The 17,989-nt window shown below is 46.2% G+C and overlaps 1 protein-coding gene across 1 annotated transcript; it reads right to left on the reverse strand.

The window, feature by feature from the left end:
- Positions 1-244: 244 nt before the first annotated feature.
- Cchl (Cytochrome c heme lyase) lies at positions 245-17,745 on the reverse strand. Its single transcript, XM_089551220.1, has 5 exons — positions 17,555-17,745; positions 14,795-15,038; positions 13,346-13,620; positions 6,778-6,861; positions 245-2,268 (listed from the first exon to the last, which is right to left on the reverse strand). The coding sequence occupies exons 2-5, from the start codon at positions 15,026-15,028 to the stop codon at positions 2,004-2,006; spliced, it is 858 nt and encodes a 285-aa protein (XP_089407346.1). The 5' UTR covers positions 15,029-15,038; positions 17,555-17,745; the 3' UTR covers positions 245-2,003.
- Positions 17,746-17,989: the final 244 nt, after the last annotated feature.

The following is a 17,989-nucleotide window of genomic DNA, read 5'->3' on the forward strand; positions in this document are numbered from 1 at the left end:
TGATTACCTGCGCATATAAAAAAGCAAACACGTAATCTGCAATTGGTTGCCACACCAACAGTTTTATCCCTCTTCTGACTAATATTCCAACCCCCTCTGCACTCCTAATACCTCCAATCACTGGCACCACATTCGCCAGCGCACCCAACATCAGTGAAACATTTCTCACCGTGAACCATTCAACGAATGTTACAACACACACATCAAAGCTGAGAAAATCATGAACACACAACACAAGAACTGGTTCAATTCAACTGTTCTTTAATTTTCCTGACATTGAGCAGAACACAATCACTGCTGACTAGAAACAAGTGTCCAATGGCATTCCAAATCTCAATGCAGATATCCAATAATGTCCCAGATAATAATTCAGACCACATGAATGCAGCACATTTCCCAACAAGACGTGCCCTTCTGCAAATGGGCGCATTGAAAGAGTATCAGCAAAAATGTGACAAAAGCAGCAATCGAACTACATGTTCATATATACAGCCTCACATGATGCACATGTCTACATGGCTACAGAAAGCTAACCTTCACGATCAGGCAACCAAACAAGGGCAGTAAGGTAGCAAGTTGAGCCAGTTATAGTACGAATGTGTTTTGTTAACGTGGTGCAAACTCAAGCAAGGGAAAGCTGTGCATTAAAGTGAGATGCTATCAAGTTGGAATAAATGTTACACAGTAAATGTTACACAGTATAAAATTTAACAGAAGAGAATAAATTCCACAAATATACTGCAACCAAGCTCTCCGAGCTTCCAGTACCGGTAAAAATGGATTGCTCATCAGTTGGCTTAGTCACTGACTATAGCCAGCGTGGAGTAATTGCGACAGCATGATAAGTGACAACAGAAAACATGCACACAACAAGGTTTCAGAACAAAGCATTGGATATGCACACATCTCGAATTTGCCGGGTAGTTCTTCTAACACAATTTTCCACAAGCAAAATTCACAGGTCTCCTCAATCATGCAGCGACGAAGACGTGGCTTCTTCATGTAAAGCGATAAAAAGGAAAAAAAAAGAACTCGCATGTTTGCTCAGCTTTCTGCATATATCTGTGGTTCTCGTTTTGCACATTACTATCTCCTACATCAGAGTGCGCACATCTTCTGACCAATACACAACACAGACTGTTTCGCATGATAGGTCGCAAGAACCTCTGCCCTCCTCCAATTCAAAGCTTTCAGCATGCCCGGCGCATGTGTACAAAGGCCAGATCATGTCAGCCATGAGCTTCGCCTTCCAGGAGCCCAGCGCCATGAATGCAACATGGTGAAGGCCATGTTTGCATGTATATACAGTGCAGCATTTACAATACAGACATCCAATGTCCACTAAGAGTGCTTATCATGGCTTCCACCTTACAATGATGGTTTTCAAGGAGTGGCAGACATCAAAAAGCTGCCGACTGGAATCACTGCCAGGTTCTGAACCGGTTAATGCCGCTTATGAAGTCAACTAGCCCTTCGCATTTGATTTGTCAGCCAAGAAGCATCTCAAAGATTTCTATCACGAAATATCGCAAGCTTTGCAAACACAAACAGGCCCAGTGACTGCGCTTTTGGCGTTCCCTACCACAATAACGTTTCAGTGACACAAAAACTGGGAAGCCAGATTAGTGCCAAGCTTGAAAATGCAAGGCTCACAATGACTGCATGAAGTGAAGAAGCAGACTAGGGGAAAACCTAAACAAGCACATATGAGAACCTTTCTATCGAATTAATTTCACATTCCACGATTAGTGTGCACTGCTCAGCACATCCCAATGCACATGACTTAGCCATTGTTGATAACCTAAGAGGGTCCACGATGCAACAAGCCATGTCTAATACTGGAGAACAACTACTTTATCAGCACAAATGAATTAAACCTGTTTGGATATGGGTTGAAATTCGTTCACATAGCTTCACCACGCTTGCTTGGCTACCTGCCTGTCTACTGTCACAATCACTGCCAGAGACACAAGGTTGCCCGTGTCTCCCCTACATCAACAGTCCTATTGGCTAGCAGCAGCCCCCTGTTGGCTCGTGGCTGGCTCAGAAGCAGATTCCTGCTTGCTGGCTACCGTCCACCGCCACCACGCCACCTTCATGCGGTCCCAGACGTTCTCAAAGGAGTCGAAGGCGGGCCGCACATCGAGGAGCGCAAAACGACTGGATTCAGCGTCGACTAGCCCGCCGTCGTAGTAGTCGATGATGTAGCGGACCTCCTTGCCACACCGGTCAACGATCCAGTCATGCCTGTCAAATGGAAGCTCGTATCTGCGGAATAATGAGATCAACATTACAAAACTGCAGCTCGTATCTACCAAATAATGAGATCAACATTACAAAACGTGAGCTGAACGTCGCCATATAAAAATGCATCAGCAAAACACACATGCACAGTCTTTGGGGAAAGTGTACTGCTTGCTATGCAGCTGACATAACTCCTGCGCTTTATGACCTATAAGTGAGTGAGAAGGTAAAAAAAAACCTCAGGCTGCAAGAGCTCTGCAGGTCTGGAAAGTATACAGGTCAAAAGTTCCCAGGCAACAGGGTCTACTTTTTAGCGGTACACCGTAAAAACCTGCATACAATACGAGGTCCAATTTGGAGATAACAAAAACAGAAAAAAAAGTTTTCATCCGTGTATAATGCGAATAAGGCAGACAGCTTGAAGATGTTTCGGAAGTCGCGAAAGCTAACACACTCCGATTATTTGTGTACGCCGACGCGCCGGATATGACAGGCCTAGCGGGGGCGCCAAATATCTGGCAGGAAGGTAGGCCTGCAATGAGATGTTGCAGGCAACTATCGTAAGTGAACACATGATAATCGCTTTATCGAGAACTTTCGCCACTTTTTAAGCGAAGCTTGCTCACACATCTAACTTTCTCTCCCTTTCTCATTATGCCTAATGGCAAACATCTCGAATAAAAAAAATAAAGTGTTGTTTTGTGCTGCTTTTAAAAGTCAACTCAAACTATAGTGTTGTTCAGAGCCGTGAGGACAAATGTGTGGTTGCTGAAAGCGAATTTAGACAAGCCTGAATCTCACTTCAAAACTGAGTAAAGGGCTTTGAAAGTCTCGTCCTACCTACATGATTATGTGCTTTCAAAAAGTACCCAATGAGTATGCAACCTGCTTGCTTCTCTTTAAACTGCCCTCAAATACTGTGCACCGCTATGCACAATATGACACCCAGTATGAGACAACTGCTCTCCAACAAATGAAATGTCAAGAAGCAAAAAATCCCCCGCCAACACCGCCTCAGTGTTCGACTTACGAGCGTTAGCTATGGGAGCTTCAAGTGTTTACAGCGGCGTGCTCAGCAAACATCATCATCATCATCAGCCTGACTACACCCACTGCAGGGCAAAGGCCTCTCCCATGTCTCTCCAATTAACCCTGTCCTTTGTCAGTTGCCACCACTGTATCCCCGCAAACTTCTTAATCTCATCCGCCCACCTAACTTTCTGCCGTCCTCTGCTACGTTTGCTTTCTCTTGGAATCCACTCCGTTACCCTTAAGGAAAAGCGGTTATCTTGCCTTCGCATTACATGCCCTGCCCAAGCCAATTTCTTCCTCTTGATTTCAACTAAGATGTCATTAACCCGCGTTTGTTCCCTCACCCACTCCGCCCTCTTCCGATCTCTCAACGTTACACCTATCATTTTCCTTTCCATAACTCGCTGCGTTGTCCTTAACTTCATTGCACCCTCTTTGTTAGCCTCCACGTTTCTGCCCCATAGGTGAGTACCGGTAAGATTCAGCTGTTGTATACTTTTCTATTGAGGGATATTGGTAAGCTACCATTCATGATCTGAGAGAACCTGCCATATGCGCTCCACCCCATTTTTATTCTTCTAGTTATTTCCCTCTCATGATCCGGATCTGCGGTCACTACCTGCCCTAAGTAGACGTATTCTCTTACTACTTCCAGCACCTCGCTACCAATTGCGAACTGCTGTTCCCTTGCTAGGCTGTTGAACATTACTTTGGTTTTCTGCATGTTAATTCTTAGCCCCACCGTTCTGCTCTGGCTGTCTAACTGATTGATCATGCTTTGCAGTTCTTGTCCTGAGTGGCTTAGCAAGGCAATGTCATCAGCGAATCGCAAATTACTCAGGTATTCTCCATTGACTCTTATCCCCAACTGTTCCCATTCCAGTCCCCGGAAGACCAAATCCAAACATCCGCGGATGTTTTCTTTCTGGAAACATCCCTTCTAAAACACAAGCAGCGCAATCTACCTCATGGATTTTGCACTACTATTGCGATTTACAGACACCTTCACTACATCCGGTATATTTCCTCGTTACATCTGTTAATAAACTTTATAAATGTGTGCATCCACAACACGGCGAATTGTTCGACACCATCCACAACTCCCTGCAACAAGCGGTTCGGCCGTAATGGCCGTCTGAAGGTCCTCGGAATGCACGGCTTGGGGGCGGAAAGGTCATCGATGCGAATCCCACACATAGTTTGGGCTTCATCTCGATTAGTAATTTTATCCTCAGGAACATAGCAAGTCATTTGACACCACTTCGACCATTCTGCGTCAAACGTGTGACCCCCAACTTTATGCAAATGATGGTCCCGTGGGAGGTCCTGCTTCGATGGCCGCTATACTGGCACATATATAACGGATCGAAAGCATAGATATCAACTGAGGCACTATGCACCCACTGTTGCTACGTGATGTAGTGTGGTCATGTGGTTACAGCTTTGGTCAATTTGACCGTCATGGCAGACAGATGCATCCTTGACAAACATTAGTATAGAGAGCTAACACTCTTAAAAAAAAAAGAGGGGGACTTTGAAGTGAGCCATGCATAAAATACTTTTGTTTGTGCAATTGGCATCTAACGAACTGCAAGCAAGATAACTGTGATGCAACAATACAAATTCAAATATATTGGATACTGAAGAGACACAGGCAGGTTCCAGTAACACTTGCACACAGCAGTCTTCACAATATCGAAGTGAAAATCAAGTGCGCTACTATTCAGTCTCCCTGACCAAGAATCTTCTTGTTTATTGCTCTCTTTCAACTGTCTCATTAGAGTTTCACTGGATGCTGACAGGACATGCAGCAACCGTGCTTCAATGGCGTTCACAAAACCATGCATTACATAGGCAGAGAGAACACAGCTTGCAGCAGGAATTTTGTTGCTGTTGTTAAAAAAGGCTGAGGCTAACGAACACTGCACAGAGCAGTGAAATGAGTGACGAATCATTTGTTATAAGAGTCGAGTCCAAAAAAATATTTAAAACAAAAAACAAACTAGCAACATGAAGTTCTCTCTACAAGCAAGTAAACTCCCACTCCGCAAAACTTGTTTTTCAGCTCAAAACGCTGAAAACGCAGTATTGCCAATACTCCGGATGACCTGTGCAGAATACCACACAAGCAGAACACCTAAGTTCTGCTTGAAATGGACTTGTGCAGGCTAGGTCAGCGAACTCACTCATAAGCTGTCACTAGGGGTCACTCAGGCTCATATTCAGATCACGATCTGAGTGATAAGTAAGTTCGGACTCGCATGCAGATGATAATCTGAGTTGTGAGTGAGTTCAAACTCACATTCAGATCATGATCTGAGTCATGAGTGATTCTGAGCTCAGGTTCAGATCAAGGTTTGTGTCTTCGGAACGATGGAGTGCACATAGTATTTGTTTGTTTGTTTGTTTGCTGGCAGCGGAGCGAAGGAACGATTTACTGCCACGACCAAGCTTGCTGGAAGGAGAGGCAGCTTGCCGAAGTCGGTGGGGGACCGAAGAGGATTCCACAGAGGCGAGGAAGATGGCGTTTTGTCCCTTCCCTATTGCTAGTGTACGCAGGTACGGTAATGAGCTGTGTGAGGATGTGTCAGGAGCCTTGTCAGAGTTTCACTATGTCGCTGCACAGGGGGTGAGGGTCCTTTGTTGCACGTCTCAATCGGCTCAGGGGCATGCCACTTGGACTCTTCAGTGAGCCCATGTGAGTCTCGAGTCAAAATGAGTCAGTGAGCCCGAATGCTAGTGAGTCGAAATGACTGAGTGAGCCCAAATGAGCCGTAAGCCAGAATGAGTGAGTAAGCCCAAATGAGTTGTGAGTCAAAGTAAGTAGTAACTAAATGGCTGACCCCAGATGAGTCACAAGTCAAATTGAGTCCACATGTGCTCTGAGCCTAAATGAGTTCATGAGTCCGAGTTCATGAGTTCGAGTGAGTCTGAGTTTGAACAACCCATCAGCCTACCAAACCTTTGTGAGTGAGCACTCGAGATTTTGAGGCTGTATGCATGCAGCAGGTACAACAAACAAAGATAGATGGTTATGAGATCGCACTGAACCTAACAGCCAGACACTGTCACTTTCTTAGTTGAAGGCCCTAACTTTAACTGACGTGTACATGCAACTTTCAGCAGAAATTCCTTTCCCAAGAGACAAGACAACAAAAGAAACATTTTTATGAAGCATGTTCAACGGAGTACGAGCCACGTCATGTGGCACAGCTCAGAGTACAGTCAGAGGCAAAAATCTCTGGAACACTGATCCACTAACGAAGCTGATAGCTCAATTATTAGCCACCAGTTGAAAACCACACTTGTGAAGACGAAATTTAAATCCTCCTCTTTCACATCCACAAGCGTGGACTCCAGCCAGCGGCTAATAACAGAGCTATCGGCTTCGTTTACAAATCGCATGTTCCAGAAACTTTTGCCACCAACAGTACATCTTCTACCCCCGAAGCATCTGCGCTGCCGAGGCCCGCTCAAATATCCCCGGAAACAAAGACTCACCCGAGCCAACTGCGTATCCGTGCCCGAGGCGAGTAGTCTGTGGCCTTGCCTCCAAATTTCTTCAGCCGGGGCGTGCAGCACTCCCTGCATTCCACACACGAAGCTCAGGGCATTCACACAACAGCTCAGCATGCATATCCAACAACTCAGCAAACCAAAGACACGAAAGGTACTCCTTGAGATTCAGCCAGCTTTCAGAGCAAGGCATTCCTAGATACTACAGTAGAATCTCTATGATACGATCCTGGTTGACACGAATTTGAGATGATACGAATTCATAGGCCACAGTGAATTGAGTGCAATGGGCAGAAATTCGGATGTTATGAGCAAGCCCCCTTCCCACTGCGGATGATACAAACGTGCAAGCCATGACCCCCCCCCCCCCCCCCCTCGAGCATCAAGTACTCAAGTACTTGCTGTCCGTACAATGCTGACGCCGAGATCACCGGTTGCTAAGTGTATACCACCAATAGTCAGCAACGGAGCACAACTAGCACAGCACCGATGTCACCAGTCAGCGGTGACACGCGGCTGTAAGAAAACCTCGTCAGCCAGAAACAATCTCCGTCAATTGTGCTTATGAAATCGGTTCGTTTTGGATTATTCGAATTTCAAACGACACCAATACATCTAGCGACCCCCTGAGATTCATACTATCGAGATTCTACCATATCTACACTTATTTTTATGTCCTCCTAATAATTCAACATTCAGTTGATTTGGACATTTCATCTGGTCCCCTGAAATCCAAATCAACAAGGTTGTACTGCGTGAACTAACGCACAGGTCCTCAATCGTTCTATCATAAGGGAACGCCTACTTCCACACAGCCTTGGGAAACCCGCATGTCCTTGCTTCTGTTCATTCTGCCTGGTATGCACGCAGAACAGAGCAAGCACATGCTCTATTTTTCATGCCCTGAAGAAAATACCATTCACTGAAGAACGACCATACGTGCAGCAGAATTCCCAGAACTACAGTATGATTAGTCCCAAAATAAAGTGCTGGATAAAGGAAAAGCAAGGTTAAGGCATGCATAGCCTTCAGAGCATTTCAAAAAACTCAATGGTTTTGTAGAAGCCAGTTTTAAAACCTCTGAACTAACGTGGGTTAGTTATATTGTGTTTTACAACACATTAGCACTTAAGGATATCACGAGCCAAATGCAACTAACTGAACTTCGAACTAGCGTAAAAACACTCACGGCGTCATGCCACTACCTGGAATTTTTCCCTATGTTGAAGCAAATATACTTTTATGTCAACACTTGTACAACACATGCAGGCAACACACATGGTTCTCTTTCTTTCCTTTTCTTTTTTTCTAAGAGGAAATCCAAAGGGTGCAGAGGTGTATGGGAAGGCTTTTTTCCAGAAAAAAAATATGAGTCTTCTAATTTCCACGTTTTCCAGAAACCCTTACAAAATCTTTTGCAGCACGCAGGGTGTTCAACCATTAGGTATGTTAGCAAGTTCTTCTGTAAGATTGTGCAACTGTCAGTATACCGTAAAAACCGGAATATAGGTCGAACTTTAAAAAAAAAAAAAAACATGGCAAAAAGTCGACCCCCGTCTTATATACTGGTCATATACCGGAAAAACTGCGGAAGTCTTGCAACAATGGGTGACTGAAGTCAACAGCCTCCATCACCATTGCCATCAGCAGCAGCACAGTATGGGGACGTTGTGGCACCTCTAATTTGCGCTTCAGCTGTCGCAAGGTTATTCTGGTTTGTGGCTGGATGTCGTCGGCGTGGAAATCTCTCCTCACAGAGATGGTGCGCAAGTCTTTTAGAAAATGCAGCATAAGCAACACGTTAGACGGCACAGAGGATGACGCTCTGTGGGACGTGGGCAGCGACAAGCAATCGTCATCAGACTCAAGTTCGGACGACTCTGATGACTTGGAGAAATGCTTGCGTACTTCGTGCCCTTCTCTGTACTTTACATCCGGCCAATTTTTTAGCAGTATCGCGCGACCATTGCTTCGCGTGTTTGTCAGCACCTTATCACGGAGCGGCGAAAGAAGCAAGAGTAAGCGCATGTGTACACATGTGCGTATCTCGCTTGTTTCACCACTCAGGGCACTGACTAGCACGCGGGTCAATGGTCGTGCGATAGTGTTAAAGAATTGGCCGGGTGTACATACGAGCAGCATCTAAATGAAAACAGATACTGTCACCATTGTGCAACCAGCTGAGTCCCATTTGTTTCAAGGTAAGGGTGTCTTTCAGTACTTTTGCCATTGAAAAAGATTTTTTTCAGTTTTAGAATTGGTTAGTTGGGGGGCTCGAACTATATTCCGGTCCGACCTATATTCCGTTTTTTACGGTACTTCAGTTGTCCAAACAGAAGTCACTGACTGTCTTTCTTCAATGCTACCACAGAATCGGAGGTTATAATTCGGGACACCTTACTGAGCTTTCCCATGGCTTCATCGCGTGACTCCGTATTTGTGGCTGTACTTCTTCATACACAATGCGACCAACTAGTGACTCATGACACAGCCAAAGTGTCAAGCAACAGGTGCGTGTTCTGTGCGCCTGGGCACACTTATCAGCTGTCTGAATGCAACTTCACAGTGCCTCGCAGCAAATGAGCATACAAGAGTAAGGAGACTAGGGGCTGATAGGATGTGAATGGGAAGAAATTCAACAGTCACTGAAAGTAAAAGAAAGCATAGAGAAATGTTAATTAGTTTTCTTATGATGGTGTTGGATGATGTGAGAAATTAGCTGAATAATCATTTCTAACAGGAAATAATCTTACAGAAAATAGATGACAGCGACATGGTGTCAGTGGGATCCACACCCATGACCACTGTACTGCAATTGGTAGAGCACTGCATGCCACATAGGCACCAGTTTTCCTTTCCTAACACAAGTGGCATGTGTTCACTTCACATCAGCGAAACCTCAGAGGTCCGTCTCCAGAAAGCTAGCGGCTTTTAGCTCAGATACACACACATGTGCCATCTGTTCTGCTTCATGAACATGTAGTTGGCCACATCAGAAGTTTAAGGATATTCAAGTCCAGGCAACACAACACTTGACACCTTCATAACCGGTGTATTTTACAGGTGGCGCCATCTACCATGCAAAGGTGCAACTAACACAAAGAGCCCTAGATTCAGCAGATGGGCAAGTTGCAAGGCTGACACCGACAGGTGGCCCAACTTGTTAAAATCGCTGCCTGGCTCGCTTTTCTGTGAACAACACCAGCAGTGTTCACCAGTTATTTAACATTTCTAAACAGTCCACCTAGTAGCTGCCAACGATAAATCATTTCTCAAGCAACACAGACCATAATATGCTACTTTGTGCGCAATATCTGGGCACAAATATGGTAGTGTTTGCAAAGAGGTAAGATATGGTCAAATGTTTAGAGGAATCCCCCAAGATGGAGTAGATTTGTAATAAGGGAGTAATTACTCATTAGCGTCCATCCAAGCTCAGCCACACGGCTACAAAGGAAAGCTATACAGCTTTCTCAGAAACTTCGCAGTGAAGTTGTAGCCGTATGGCTGCGCTTGGGTGGATTCCAATCAGTAATTACTCTCTTATTAGGTTAAGGTTTGGTTTTGCGAGGTTTAATGCCCCAAAGTGACTCAGGCCATATTCCCGCAGTGGAGGAAATTTTTTAAATCCTCCAGCCCAAGATTAAGGCCCTGAACAAATAAAAAGACTACAAAGGATGGTGATGCAATAATAGAAACAGAAGCTAATGTTGAAACTTGGGCATGTTTTAGGGGTGTGCGAATAGTGGTTTTTTGATTCGAAGCGAATTCGAAGCGAATAGCGATTTTCTTCGAATAATTTCGAAGCGAATAGTTCGAATAGTACTTCTGGCACTAAAAAGAGGCTGAGTGACAGTAGGCATTTCCAAAACCATTTATTTTCCCAACACACGATGCCATTACACACTGCACTGAGGCTTTATTTAAAACTACACTTCAAAATTTTAACACCTAGAGTGAAGAACAATTTTTACTGGCAATTTATACTGGAAGAACAATTTTTACATTCCCAGACTAGCATATTCCCTCGAGCAAGAACGGAAGCGGCTGTACAAAACTCTAGCGCCGCAAGCGAAACGTCATTCGCACCGCTCGCGCGTCCTGGCAAAATTGTCCCCGGTAGTACCTCCGAGCAGCACTCAGCATCGCGCTTCCATCAAGAATGCTCTCAGCCTCCAACGTATCAGAGTGCCCGAGTTGCGGCGACGAACGGAGTTCGGCACACCACCGAAGATGGCTCAATGCCCTGATTACGGCGGCGGCGTTCCGTTCCCATCAACGCGCAAGCAGTCAGAATAGCAAGAAAAGACACCAGTCGTAGATGCCGAGCGTTAACGGCAGTAATCCTCCACGGGTGCACAATAAGCTTAGCGTTATCACACGCTAAAGGCGCCCTTCCCATTGACTGATGTAAGTATACACTTCGGCGACATCGAGTCCCCGCGCTGCCGCTGAATTTTTCGCGCCTCCGCCGGTAATATGATGGCTTGCTTGAAAGCTGCCGAGACCGGTCGCCCATGTTCGGTACGCATGATTCGTCACCTGACTGGGTGAAGCGATAGCGCGGTAGGGCTGCGTGTTTATCTTCGCATCTGTCCTATCTGGTAATCTTTTCCGCAACTCTAACGGGAAAAAAAATCGAGAGGTCGTGGAGTGGGCGGGCGCGGCTTCGGTGCTTATCTGATTTTCCAGCCAGGCTTCGGTGCTTATCTGATTTTCCAGCCAGCGTCCGCCGCGGCGGACGCGGTTGTTGGGTTGTGTGACGCGCGTCTTTTTTCTTTCTTTCCTCTTATCTTTGAACTCTCCGCTATCTGCACGTGGCAGCGGTGGTGGCTCGGCTAGAGCCAGTCGGCAGGCCCGTGCACTTTCCTTTTCATCCTTCGCTCAGTCGCAACAACAACAACAGTAAACTGAGGTTTCTTGTTTTGAAGCTTAGACGACTGATGGCTGTGCTCTTCCTTCTTTGCGTCTGCCTCGACACGGTGGCAGCGACGCGGCTTATGGCAGCCTTAGTGGGGAGGCTCGGAGACGGCCAGAACGCAGGATCTTCTGCAAGAGCGCGTCGCCCTCACTTTTATTTCGTTTGTAGCTGGGTTCGCACCCCGACCTGGTTGTGATTCGTGTATTGACTGACCCCCGAGCGTTGAAAGCGCGATAAAAAAAAGCCATCTGTGCGGCAATACTCGGAACTGAAACCACATAAAGCAAGCGGGCAAGCGCCCCAGAAACACTATTCGCGCGAGGCGAATACTTCGAAATTTCGAATACCGAGAATTCGGTTCGAAGCGAATATCGAATACCGTGCTATTCGATCGAATATTCGAAATTATCGAATATTCGCACACCCCTAGCATGTTTATTCATACTTTCAAGTTGTAGTGTCTCAAAAAGAAATGCACAGTGAACGAGAGTTCCTTGTCTTTTCAGGCGCTAAAACTTGGAAAGTAGGTGTACCTTAAAGGTGCACTGAAGAGGGATCTGAACTAGTCTTTTTGGCGCGGGAACTCGATTTACACATTCCGAGCATTCTTAGAAACTGCGAATTATTGCCCTGTGCGGCTGATTTGGCCAATGAAATTGGATTAACGTCCGGCTCCTGCCTTTTTTTTTTTTAATTCCCCGCATACGGTGGGAGGAGCTGACCAACACATGGAGTGCCTTTAAGGCAGTCATGTGGAGACTTTGCTTTCGCTTTTATTTTGCTTCTTTTAGGTTTACATGAATAAATAGATCCAGTCAGAGACTACATAGCTGCAAATTAGGCCCACGGAAATAAAAATATGTGTGGACTCTTAGCTTTCGCTGATCACTATGTATTACACCGCCGATGGCAGAGCGGCAAGCCGCCACGGGACTGGTTGAAAGGTTGGTCGACTCCTCCCACAGTCTGCTTGGAATTAAAAAAAAAAAAAAGAAGGCGGGAGCCCAACGTTGATCCGATTTAAATTAAGGAAATCGGCTGCACAGGGCAATAACTCGAAGTTCCCAAGAACACTCTGAACGTGTAGATCGAGTTCCAGCGGTAAAAGTAAGAGTTCAGATACCTCTTCAGTGCACCTTTAAGACTCCTTTTAGGTCAAAATTGAAACCAAAACATCAAATCCTTTTCCCCACCAGACCTGCACAGTACCAGAGAGGCACCATCATCATCATCACCATCAGCCTGACTACGCCCACTGCAGGGCAAAGGCCTCTCCCATGTCGCTCCGATTAACCCTGTCCTTTGTCAGTTGCCGCCACTGTATCCCCGCAAACTTCTTAATCTCACCTGCCCACCTAACTTCCTGTCGTCCCCTGCTACGCTTGCCATCTCCTGGAATCCACTCTGTTACCCTTAAGAACCAGCGGTTATCTTGCCTTCGCATTACATGCCCTGCCCAAGCCCATTTCTTCCTCTTGATTTCAACTAGGATGCCATTAACCCGCGTTTGTTCCCTCACCCACTCCGCCCTCTTCCGATCTCCTACGTTACACCTATCATTTTCCTTTCCATAGCTCGCTGTTCCATAGAGAGTTCCATAGTTCCATAGAGAGGCATCACTCCCTCCCTTACTTTGCGTGCAGTGCCTCCCACTTGAGCACCTCCTCCCAGGCGTGGTCGTTGTTGGCGTTGTGGATGCGGATGATGTGCGCCATGTCCTCGGGACGCAGGTCGGCCTCCCGCCACTTCCAGCCCTTGCGCAGCATGGCGTTCCAGAACATCTGCTGCGACGGGTACTCCCACGTCTCCCCCTCGGCCCCACCCGCCTTGGGGATGCGCGACCGCTGCCGCTCCGTCGGCAGCGGGAACGGCTGGTCCGGTGCCGGCTGCTGGTTGGGGCTGGGCATCTGTTAGTCCGGAAGAAAGTGGCGGAAATTTTTGACGACCACAGCTGAGTATCACAACACCAAGCTTTTAAATGCATATCAAAGCAGCACCAAAAGCCTGAACACGCAAAGTGCAAGGGCATGGCTCACCAGGTTTCAGTGTACGGCTCACCAGGTTTGACGCACATGCTATCTTTGCACTGCAACTTGCGCTGGTACAGTCTTTGTCAAAAGTAACCAGGCTGCACGTTTTGCCTCTCAGTCGTATATTAAAGCTATTATGCCAGCCCTCAAGCTCTAAATCTCTGTATGGTAAAGAGAAACCCCTCTTCTCAACTTCAAAGAACTTTTTGATCTTTAGGGAAGCCGTGAGGACTCTATTATACGGGTGAGAAGCAAACCCTGAAGCCTGGTTACTTTTGACAAAGACTGTACCTACCAAACATGACGCTTAATGAATCCCATTTAGCTAACAACAAACTACCATTCCTCTGTCATAATTTGATAGCAGAAATGAGATCACAGAAGGCTGAAATGAGGGCAAGGTTTTGAAAAGGCATGGTAAATTGTAAAAAAAATTTCGGGAGCAAGAACGAGGGCCACCCACTGGTGTGATTTGGTTGAGAAGTTTGCCAGCACGTTATCTAATCACTGGTGGGGTTTATTCACAACCCTCAAATTATGTTTCATGGCCCCTTTAAGGCTTAGCATCACCAAAGGACAGCTCATCCTCATCATCACTCAAATGAGGTTCAATGTAAGGCTCTCCCCATGATGTCCAATTATACCTGCATTATGCTAGCCATGAGCACCATATCCATTGGCTACAAACATTCCCGAGCACTGCAGGTCATTCCTTGCACATCAACGCTATGCTTCAGAAGCAAACTAGTTGTGCAGAGAGTTGTGCAAACATTGTACACCTGCTACAACAAAAATACAAGGCTGGCAAAGGCAAAAATTGGCACTAAGTGAACTGCCTCATACACATACTAATAACAAAACACAATGCTGCACTTGGATTCCACTGGAACAGTTTTCAGTTCAAGTCCGGCATGAGATATCAAGTCACCATGCCTTCTAACGAGCAAAGTCGTAGGTCTGCCAAACACGGAAAATGCATAGAGGAGAAAAACAAGCATCCAGAACACAACATCAGCCGCAGGTGCACACAATGAGGAAGATCTCCACCAACCATGTTGGCCGGGTTGATCTCTTCACCAGATGCTGCCGCACTCATGGGACACTCGCTCCGGTACGGCTGCGGCTGCTCTTTCGAAGGCTGGCCAGTGATCTCGTTGCAGAGGCCATGCATGGGGCACTCGGATGGCGGTGACTGTTGCTGCTGCTGCGGTTCGGACTGCGTGTGGACCGTCACCGTCCCCAGTGGCCCGGTCACTTCTCTCGGCTGTGATGCAGAGGCGCCCATCTTGGTGCAGCTGTCACAGAGCAAGCGGGAACCGAGCCAGCATCAATAAAAATTGGCAGCTACGAGTAGTAGTAGTAGTAGTAGTAGTAGTAGCTTATCAAAACAAACATATCGAGAGGAAAGGATGTTGCCGGCCACAGCAACTGCTATCTAATATCTTAAAGGGGCCCTCAAAACACTTTCCGAGGAGAGCACATCAACACTCTGAATCACTGCATTGCGCTGTCATGAACACCTGAGCCAAATAATACACTTCTACACGCAGCAGAGAACCCACAATCACGCAAGAAAGTTGGCAAGCCCTTCCCAATGAGTTGTTAATGCTCGCACCCTCCTCCGTCGCTCGCACCTGCGTATATAAGTTCAGAGACGGCTATTGGTTGGATTCTTTCAGACATCATGCAGCTACCATGGCAGCGGCCAATAAGCTGCGTAGCTCCGCCTCTGGAGGTGGGGCCGGTGGAGGAACACAGACCCTCCAGTGTGCAAAAAGTGACGAGAGAAGAGGGAAGGGCACAAAGGAGCTGAAATTCAGATTTTGACTACAGATAACTCATCTTCTACAAAGCGCATTAAAAAATTCTTGCTGGTCAACATTTGTGAAGCGGGGTGCTTTAATAGCCCAGGCATACGACAACTTTATCAGAGCTCCTTTCAGAGCCCCTTAAAGTCTCGCCTCAGCTGCAGCTGGCGAAAATAAAAGGGACAGGGAGAGGACAGTGAGGTGAAGCACAGAGGACAGCGACAACAAGAAAGGCCAGAAAAGACAGGGAAGAGCTAAGCACACAATTTAAAAAACACAAAAAGTAAACACGTTTGCAATGCTTGCACGCAGTTATTCAAGCACTGTGCTTGTGGCCCTGCTCACAGATGTGCTTGTGAACTATGGTCAAGAAGAATCACCCATTTACTTTCCTTAGAACAAAAGATCTACTGCTCCCTTACAAAGCTCAAGGTCATGTGGCTATGAAATTTGACCTTCAAACCAGGAGGAGAGGAGGCTTGGCTCTGACGTCTTGCCAAGTGACTCGCCACGCCTCGCCACAGCTGGGCGCGTTGAGCCGACCGCGCTCGCTCGCCTCACAACTATCGAATCATGTGACTAGCTGTGCCTCGCCACAGCTGCGTATGTGGAGCTGACGGCACTCTCGCAACTGCCGGAAATAGCGTGGCACGCCATTCGCTATATAGATGCATGTGCTTACCTTCGTGCGCTAACTTTGACAGCTTTCGCTCATCTTACTAGGTTCAGTCGGGTTGTACCCCATTATTTTTTTTTTCTTAGCCATATCAGCCATAATCTGCACAAACTGCCCTGATCCAGTTAATAAGACAATGAAATGATTTGTCCATTTACAGCTGGTAACTGTAATGCAATTACGAGACCTCACATGTGATGGCTTATCTAAACCACAAGAACACACAGAGCATTCGGTAATGTTCAGCCTATTCAACAAGCATTGAGCACTGTGCATGCATGTGTCAGCATTTTTATACATGAGTTGCTAGAAGACACTACTTTCCCCAAATGAAATGCAGATATCCTGTGCAGGCGCTGCGCTACATTTAATGGACCCACTCTGAACAGCTACAATGTCCACAAATGTCGATGCAATAAAATCTGAAGTCTTGAACAGAACCACCCAAGGCTAAGTACTTGAAATGAACACAGAGAATCGTTAAGACAGTGCTTTTGAGTTTCCAGGTGCCTCTTGCAAGACTTCAGTGAGTGAGTTTTTCTGCTCACTTGTTTTACAAGCATGAACACTTAAAGATTGCTAAAATGTGCTTGCTTGTTTAGATCACGATTTGATACGACTAGAATGAATCAAAAGCAGTATAAACCCTGAGATAAGCTGTGAGCCACGGTATGGTCAAATTAGGACATGACAAATGGCATATTTCATCATCTGAAGATGAAAATGAAAATTTCTCTTAGGCAATCTCCTTTAAAAAATGTTAACGGAAACGTAATCAACACCTGTCCGTGACTCAAGAGGGCATACATCAATAACGAAGGCACAAGCGCAGGTTACTTCAAACGTTACCTGTAGCGCGAGAGGTTGACCTGCGCTCTCCGCATCAGCTTGAAACTTCACAATTGAAACAAGTTCGACGCAACAGAGCGGAAAAAAAAAAAAAAAACGCCCACAACTGCGAAGTAATCAGTAGCTAGTCACGAAGCGTCGTTAGCTGACAGTGGTATAATGAAAACCAGCAAAACCGTTTTTCATAAAGTTTAGCTACCTGCACCACGCGCAGCATCCGAAAACGCACGCTCTTCCTGAAGGTGAAGTGTTGGTCACGAGCGTTAATAAGATCCTTGCACACCACTCCTACGTCCTGGCACTACCTAATTGCCACTCACTACAAAAAACAAATATAACACACACACACGCACAGTGATAAACGAAGGAGCGTGCGTGAGAGACTTCCAGCATTCATGCTTTCCAACGAGAGGACACACCAAGTGAACGACCCGGGCACGCCGCGTATAATACGCACACGATGCCAAAAATAGCTCACCTAGCTCAATCCTGCTAGCAGAAAACACTCAGGTGAGGTCACAACACTTCCTCAGGCTCAGCGTTCGAAAATTTCAACGCAAGTAAAGCGCGAAACACTTGCACCGAAGATGAAGACCGCAAGCGCACGCATGCACCGCGCTTTTAACCGCGCAGCAGCTACTGCACCGCCATGCGCCAGCATGTGCGTCGCATGAACCGGAAGTAATACAGAAACCGGACCAGGACACAAAAAAACGTTGAACAGTTTATGCTTTGCGTGTATTTACAGTGGTTTGTGTTTACGCAGCTCATGTTGATATAAACATAGAAGACAAAGTTTTAAATTATTCATAATTATTGAATTTTTAATTGCAGGATAACCCCAATTCAAACATTTTGAAACATAAGAACTATACTTATTTATCCATGTCGTGCAGTAGCTTCCTGAACGACC

Source organism: Amblyomma mixtum, chromosome 1, assembly GCF_055824585.1.
Source record: "Amblyomma mixtum isolate Tamu chromosome 1, ASM5582458v1, whole genome shotgun sequence".
Taxonomy (NCBI): domain Eukaryota; kingdom Metazoa; phylum Arthropoda; class Arachnida; order Ixodida; family Ixodidae; genus Amblyomma; species Amblyomma mixtum.